Source organism: Hipposideros armiger, unplaced genomic scaffold, assembly GCF_001890085.2.
Source record: "Hipposideros armiger isolate ML-2016 unplaced genomic scaffold, ASM189008v1 scaffold_94, whole genome shotgun sequence".
Lineage (NCBI taxonomy): Eukaryota > Metazoa > Chordata > Mammalia > Chiroptera > Hipposideridae > Hipposideros > Hipposideros armiger.
The window spans coordinates 1,454,153-1,462,494 of record NW_017731444.1 but is presented as its reverse complement, the minus strand read 5'-3'; the positions used below and the strand labels follow the sequence as shown (position 1 = coordinate 1,462,494).

The 8,342-nt window shown below is 44.9% G+C and overlaps 2 protein-coding genes across 3 annotated transcripts in view; both read right to left on the bottom strand.

Moving 5' to 3' along the window:
* Nucleotides 1-1,827, bottom strand: part of LOC109384353 (signal-regulatory protein beta-1-like) — a 4,910-nt gene extending 3,083 nt beyond the window's left edge. The window contains exons 1-3 of the mRNA XM_019645663.1: nt 1,812-1,827; nt 928-1,248; nt 10-353 (exon numbers count right to left, since the gene is read on the bottom strand). Of these exons, the coding sequence (XP_019501208.1) occupies nt 10-353; nt 928-1,248; nt 1,812-1,827 (681 nt within the window). The remainder of the gene's footprint in view (nt 1-9; nt 354-927; nt 1,249-1,811) is intronic.
* LOC109384418 (signal-regulatory protein beta-1-like) overlaps nt 1-3,303 on the bottom strand; it is a 239,663-nt gene extending 236,360 nt beyond the window's left edge. For both annotated transcript variants that reach the window (XM_019645742.1, XM_019645743.1), the window contains exon 1: nt 3,188-3,303. In XM_019645742.1, coding sequence (XP_019501287.1) covers nt 3,188-3,290 — 103 coding nt within the window. In that variant the 5' untranslated portion in view covers nt 3,291-3,303. The remainder of the gene's footprint in view (nt 1-3,187) is intronic.
* Nucleotides 3,304-8,342: the final 5,039 nt, after the last annotated feature.

Here is an 8,342-nt window from a genome sequence, read left to right as displayed (position 1 = left end):
GTTAGTTGCAGTGGGGGCCTTATCAGGGGGTTCATCTGTGCTCTGGTCCTTCGGGTGGACAGAGGCCTCCAGCATAAGGTGCTTGGTGACCGCCGGCTGCCCATCGTGCTCCACCTGGCAGGTGAGCACCACATACTCTCTGTGGGCAGGTAAATTCACGAGGAGCGAACTCATCCGGTTAAAGTTTCCGTCCTTGTTCTCTGTGAGGGTTGAGGCCGTTTCTGTTTGGAATATGTTTCTGTTCTCCAACCAGGTCAGCTGTAGGCGCTGGGGGTAGAACTTCTTCACCTGGCAGGTGACGTTCACCTGGTTCCCTGGCACAGGGTTGTGGGTAATCTCCACAGTGGGCGGAACTGAAACAGCACAGGCAGAAGCTCTGACCTCACGGAACAGACAGATCACAGGGGAGGGCTCCATCACTTAGCTCCCCCCACCACAGCAAGGGGGTCACCCAGGACAGTGTTAGGCATTCAGCAGGTGCTCAAACACTGAGGGTGCTCCTTGCATATTAATGAAATCACTAAGCACAGTGCCCTGCACACAGTAGGTGCTCAAGGACTGGTAGCTCCTACTCGAGTTATATTAATGAAATGAAAGAGCACAGGCCCTGGCTTTCAGTAGGAATGCACTCACTGTAGCAAAACAAATGAAATCACCAAGCACACTGGGGCTTGGCTCACAGCAGGTGCTCAGTAACTGGAGTTGCTTTTGGTAAAGCAATGGAAGTACCTACACAGTGGTAGGTGTTCACCTGGAAGCTGCCATTAAACAGTAGTGAGTGACCAGCACATCCAGGTGCCTGGTGATGGGAAGGACTGTCAGGAATTAGATTCCAGGCAATTCCAGGCCTGGAGCAAAACCCAGGGGGAGGAGCCAGCTTGGAGGTCTTGGCCAGGTGTGGCTGTGTCTGGGTGGGAGGGGATCTACCTCGGATGGTCTCAGACAAGTTGGCCGTCCCACGAAGAGGAGAGCTCCCCTGCAGGGTGACATGGACCACCTCGCAGACCACCTGAGAGCGAATGTCCCCCGGGGCCAGCACCACTCTGGCTGTGCTGGAGACGCTGTAGGAAGCGCTGTCTCCCTCTGGGTTCATGGTGGTCAGGAAGGCTGGGAGCTGATTCCCATCTTTGAACCATTTCAGGACAATGTTTCGGGGGGAGAAGCCGTGGGACTCGCAGGTGAAGCTCACTGTCTGCCCAGGCGGAGCCCTCCCCGTGGGGCCTGATACCACGGGGGAAGAGGGTTTGGCTACAAAAGGAGCAAAATGAACAATAAACATGATTGTGATTATCACCACCAAGGATNCGACTCATGGCAGCCCAGCTCCAGGTTGAGCTGTTGTTCAGCATCTTAGCTGTGGAGGGCAGTGTCACTGGCCCTCATATGTGGGATCCGAACGGTGACCCTCTGGCATCCCAAGCCAGTTCTTAACCATTGCATCACTCGGCCAGCCTGAACCTGAAGTTCTTATAACAGTTCCCGGCACATGGTAGGTAACCAGTAAGTATTTGTATGATGTGTGAATTTCCCAATGCGACACATCCCTGAGATCCTGAAGCCTATTTTAAATGGGTAAATCTGTGAGAATTATGTGAGACACTGCGTTTCCCACCCAGATGACTTTGTGAGAAACAAGCATCTTGTGTAGACTCAGGAAGCAGAAGAGCCCAGGAGCAGAAAACCACAAACGCTCTTCCCACATCCACCTTCCTCACAACCATTTGCAGAAGCTCAGAAATCACATGGGTTGAAAATGAGGTAATTTTCAACCCCTGAGCTATAGGATCAGGCTCTATGAGTTCAAATCCTACCTCGACCATTCACCATTGAGTAACCTGAAACTCTCTGTGCTTCTGTGTTTTTTTCTGTAGGTGGAAGGGACAAGAGGATCTACCTTGGATACAGTGATCATATGAGATAACAGCCCTGAGCATTTCCAATCATGTCTGCAAATAGTGATTTTCAAGAAATTGAAAAAAGTTATTACTCATTATACTTCCTGGAGCCTTGAGGCTTTAACTGACATTAATGATATAGCTATGGATATAGATATGGATATAGCTATAGATATGAACATGGATATGGATATAACTACAGATATAGATCATACATGCAGCAGTCCCTGTATCTTTTATCCCCTCTTTCCCCCGCACCCCTATCCAGTATGAAAGAGGGGTTCCAAGATGGCAATACACAAAATTCTACTGATTTTACCAAGAGCAAAGCTTGCTTGTCTAAGAGTCTGAGGGAGGGTAGGGGTAAAATTACACAAGTAAGAAGGAGGGAGGGTGGCTGAGAAACAGGGGAACTAAACATATGTCCTTGTGTATTTCATGTAGAATGAAAAATGATTTGAAGAGAACAATAGGAATATATTTTCAAATGTCCCGTGTGTGTGTGTGTGTATGTGTGTGTGTGTGTGTGTATGTGTGTGTGTGTGCACTTCTTCACAGTCACTACACTCATACATATACACACATAAATACATGCATTGACAAATATATGTAAAGCTGTACCCTAGGACGCTAGCATGCAGATTGTTTTAAGGATTACATGAAATTATAACATATTTAAATGCTCAGTAACAACAATGATACATAGGAACCATCCAATGAGTCATTAATAAAAAGTGAACATGTGCACACAGCACAATTTCAATTCTGTTGTCTTTGAGTGGCCTGATGGGTGGTGACAGTTCTTTCATTTGTTTATCTGTGTTTTCTGATGTTTCTACACTAAGACTCCACTGAGCAGTCGAGTAGTATAACATAGCTAAAAAATGAACTTTGGAGATGTTCAGCCTGGGCTTGAATCGTGGCTGAATCACTGCCTTACATAGGTGACATTGGACAAGTTACTCTCTCTGCCTCAGTTCCCCCATCTGTAAATTGGGGATGAAAGGCATAAGTGTCACATAAAGATGTTGTGGGGATTAGATGAGTCAGCCCACACAAAGTTGTCGCTGTTGTGGTTTGAAGCATCATGTTTTGATGCATCTGGTAACCAGGTGCAGTTCATGGAGACAATGCTCACATCTCCGATTTCATGCTCTCAGATAATGCCCAGTCCTTGGCCTTCTGTGGCAGCCCTGAGTGACCCACCCCTGTTTTCCTGGAGGCTCTAAAATTCCAGGGGGAGGAGGTGGTGCAGGGGCAGGAGGAGGGAATTCTACCCAAGGAGTGCTCACCTGTGAGTCCCAGCAGTAGAGTCAGCAGCAGGCAAGGAGGAGGGCGGGGCCAGGAGGCAGGGATGGTCATCCTGGAGGCCTGAGCAGGCGGCTCTGTCCACATGTGGGCTGGAGAACCTGCACTCTCTGATCTGTGAGAGGAGTGAAGCCCCACCTCCTGTGATATAAGAGGAAGGGCCAGGATGGGCTGAAATGGCTGTAAGACAGTCGCCTGCTTTGAATTCTAGACAGTTCCTGCTTCTAGATTGTGAAATAGAACCAGGCAGTAACGGCAGCTATGTTGTGAGGAGTGACTCATCTTAATGATTTCAGAGAGACTTGGACAGGCCCCCAGGAAATGGTGCTTCCTCTCTGCTTGGAGCATCTGCTCTCTACTGGGCCACCACCCCATCTGAGGTCTTCATGGTGACGCCCCATTTGGGAACCCAGGCCAAGAAGGAACCGTGGTGTGGGCTGTGTCCCAAGCTCCCAAGTCCAAGACCCTGGGATGTGGGTTCACCTGGGCTCAGTGTTGGAGGGAGCCAGGTCTCCCCCCTGAGATGACTCCTTATTCTAACTCTTTATTGATGGACCTGGTAATATTTAGCCCAAATGCAAGTGCAACGTGGACTTCAGAACTTTAGGTGCCTGCATCCAACAAAAGGAATCCTATCCTGACATCTTCAGGAGAGGAAGTGAGTGATATGACCCAGCAATTACACTCTCAGACATTTATCTCAGAGGAATAAACTTATTTCCACATAAAAACCTTTGCACAAATGTTTATAGCCGTTCCCTCTGTAATAGCAGAAACCTGGAACAACTGTAATATCCGCAGTAAGTGAATAGTTTCACAAACTGTGGTGCATCTGTATAAGGAAATGCTCAACAACAAAAAGGAATTATTTACATGCGCAACAACTTGTAGGTTTCTCGAAGACATTGTGTTGATTGAACAAAAACAATCTCAAAATGTCATGTACTGTATTATTCCACATATATTGCATTCTGAAATTTAAAAAAAGGGAGCAGGTTGATTTTGCAAGGGGTTCAGTATGGTGAGGATGGGGTCACTATAAAGGGCTGGCACAGGGGGACCTTTTTGGTGTTAAAGTTTCGGGGGAAGAAATCTAGAGGAGTTTCCTATCTCAACTATTGGAGGCTTCCAATTCTTGTCTAAAAGTACCTAATAATTTTACATGGCCAAAATGGTTTAGAGTTTAAAATAGTGGTTACATTTTCAGTTTTTATTTTGACAACTACAAAATTTATTTTCACAAACTAAAAAGAAGCAGTGATCATCTACTCTCACTATTACTTCACAGCAATAAAAAGCCTTAATGTCAAAAACATATAATAAAGGATAATCCTTTAAATGAGATAGTTTTGGTTTTTTGCCCAGTTTCACTGAGATATAATTGACACATAATACTGTATTAGTTTAAGTGTACAGCCTAATGATCTGGTATGTGTTTACATTGCAAAATGACTACCACAATAAGTTTCGTTAACATTCATCACCTTGCATTGTACAAATTTTTTTCTTGTGATGACAACTCTTTAAGATTTCATCTTTTAGGAAGTTTTAAATGTTCAACACGGTATTGTGAACTATAGTACCATGAGTACATTGCATCCCCAGAACGTATTTATGGAGTCACAGGAAGTTTGTACCTTTGACCACCATCACTTATTTCCCAAGCCCAGCCTCTGCCTCTGGCAAACAATCTATTCTCTATATCTGTGAGATTGTCTTAAAAATTTTTATTAAATTCAAGAAGTGAGATCACACAGTATTTGTCTTTCTAGTGAGTTCCCTCCCAATTGTTGTGGGTGTGGTTTATGATGACATTGTGTCTAAGTCTCCTCTATTTATTTGGTTGTAGGATATTTTCTTGTTTGTCCAATGAGCATGAGTGGCTTAGCTATCTTCTGGATTACTTCTAAGCGAATTGTTCTGTTAGTAGATGTTGATTCAGTGAGTCCCTGGGTAAAGGTGATTTCAGGTGCCTCCTAAGTCACCTTCTTAAACCAGACTGGTTTAGATTTAAAGAAGAATCTTATTTTTTGAAGTCATTATGTTACCAACAAAGTTGGTGAGTTTGGTGCCAATTGGGCACAGAGAAGCCAAGTCTGACGAAATGGGTTTTCACACAGAAATGATTTATTCTTCCAGCTTCCAATTGAGGAGACTGGAGACAAGGCTCACATCAGTCTCTCTGAATAAAGACTTAGAGAAAATTTAAAAACAATGGTAGAAAGAAACTATACCTATTTATTAATTCTAATTTGAGAGTGTTGATTGGACAGCCTTGGAACTAAGTCATTTAGGAAACGGGGGAGGTGAGAGAAAGTAGAAAGGAATTCCAAGTTGGCAAGGTTTGATTGGGTGGGATCTAGGTGCCTGGCTAAGTGCACATTTCTGAGCACCCCTCACTTCTGAATATTGTCCACAAGGACCAGACCTGCAAACAGTTTCCGGGTAGAGGAGAATTTCGGTTCAGGCCTCCCATCAAGGTTAGTTGGAGTTCATTTGTTGTCTTCTGTGCCTGGGTAAGCCTCTGGGAGTGGGGATCTGACTTGGTCTTGTGGTCCCCGGGCTTGTCAGGAAGCCTGCTGTTATAGCAAAAAAAAAACCCCAAAAAACAAACAAAAAAAACCTGTGAGTGCAATTACATTAGGATTTGTTCCAGTTTCCCCTCATTTTAGTAAAAATGTACCCAAGTTAAAGCAAATATTGCTCTTGTTGTATGTAAAGAGATTCTTGGATCCAGGTGCCAGCCTACAAAGCAGAGAATTTTCCCAGGAAAGTTTGAGAATACCGTTAGGCAGCCAGGCCACTGAAAAAATTTTCACTATCATTACTTCACACTGCTGGAAAACATAAATAGTGTAAGTTCCTTAATAAACAAAGAATCAAAAAAGATGTATATTATGCACAATCTTCTTCCAGACCCTGTGTGATTCCATATGTTGCTCTCTCCTTTAAAGCCACCACAATCCTGTGTGGTTGCAAGATTCTTATTTATAGATGAGAAAATGGGTTCATAGTATGTTAGCAAGTTGGCCAAGGTCACATACTTAGCAAGTATGTCTTTTTCAGTATCTGAACCCAGGTCTCTGCCTTACAAAACCTCAGAGGATAAACATCTCTGCTGTGATTTGTCTAAAGGACTTTGAACACATCCATACTCAGTGTCTGATGGATCACAGGATTATAAGTCTTTAATGGATCATTTTGTACATAGATTTCTACACATAGACATTGTTGGCCAACAAAATTATTGAGAAATAATTATATACTTTATTTTTCTAGGAGAAATATTTTCAGTAGCCTGTCGGTTACTACAAATACAATTCCATAGAAGAAAGACTATTTTATACCAGTAAAATAGAAAGGATATACAGTAAATCCTTAGATTGCGAGTAACTTGGTTTGCAAGTGTTCCACAAGACGAGCAGTTTGCTTCCAGAACGAATTATGCTCGCAAACCAAGGTATTACTGTATTTCATTTCTTCATTCATTCAACACATACTAATTGTGTGTCCTGTTTGAAAAATCACTTAAAGTCTCTACAAATAATCCTTAAGGTATACAGTAAGTGAAAAAAATGTGTAATCAAGAAATATCAACTAAAGTAGACAAGAAAAGCAAGAGTTTCAAGATCCTCCAGCCTCGTCCTTTCCAGCTAAAGACAAACTCCACCCAGGCTGGTACAGCCCCGAACACAGGGCTGCCTCCTGCCCCAGCTCCCAGTTGAAATATCATTTCAGGAATTCTCAGCTTACTTGAAATTGCTGTTCCTCGGCTACATATCCTTAAAGAGCTACTAAAAAGATATAAATAGGCATATCCATCATTGAGCCAATGCCAAATTAATGTGATACTTCACCGTATCAAATTCTACAACTTGGTCATAGTATTGCTTTTGCTTCCTCTGTCTCCAAGGTCGGCGAGGATTGTAAAGGTCTGATAGCACTTTGTGTCACAGTCCCTTCCATGACCTCCATTCTCAGCAGTCCATTTTGTCCCTCCTATCACATTTAAGGCATGTGTATGGGATAATGGAGCACCTGACATTTTGGGATTCTGTGTGTGTGTGTGTATGCATGTGTGTGTGACCCTGAGAGAACCATGTATGAAGACCCAGCTCAGGGGACATTAAGGACTGTGAGAAGGAGCAGCAGGGGCTTGTGGGCCGGCAGGTCTCCAGGGACAGGAGCTGTTTGAAGCCGAGTCTGTGGAAGCTTCCTGGTGGTTCTGGCTCTTAGGCTGGGCCCTAGAGAAGGAAAAGGGCAGCAGCGATTAAAGAGGGTACATCGCAGGGGTCAAGGAAAGACCTGTGGGAAATGTGTCAACATTTAAATATCTGCTCAGCATTTAAGAAATATTCCCTACATGTCTCTATGTCCCTAGCTGTCCTCCTCCTGGGACGCCTGTCGTGAGAGGACAGGCAGCCTGTGAGATAGGGCTCTGTCACCTCAGCGCTCCTCCCCAGGACCTGATCCCCTTTTCCCATCCTTTCCTCTCTGTCACACAGAGGGTCAGAGTTGGAATAACCCTCAGAGCAGCCAATCCAGGACTTTTCAATATTACTCTAAAATGTGGATTCTTTTTGTCCGAGGAGCCTGAGTGATGAAATAATCTAGAGATGGTCTCCAAGGGCACCACCCACTCAGCTGCCCCTCATTCAGCCCCCTCTGCCCACTTCCTCCACAGATGCCTTCCGAGGCAGTGGATACCTTTTAAAACCCTTTATCCGGTCAACCACTTACAGGACCCACACACCTCCTGGGAGTTGGGACTTCATAGTGGGATCCCTAAGAACCCTTGAGGGCATTGAAAGATGAGTGTCACCTTCTCTTAACTCCATGTAGGCCCTGACACTGTGTGACCTGTGAGCTGGCCCCTCCTCCTGACCTGACCCCTCTGGGACAGCCCTTGGCCTGCCCTCCCTGCCCAGCAACTTACAGTCAGGCCCTCAGCCTTTGGTAGACATAGATGACAGAGACACCAGCTGCCAGCAGCACCTTGTGGCCAAGGAGAAAAGCGCTGAGAAATTGTGTAGACTTTGCTGGGCCTGGAAATAAGGGACAGGAGGAGTCATTAGAGGGGCCATTAGGGGAGACTATTAACAGGGGCCACCATTTACTCCATGTGAGGTTACCTGGGCT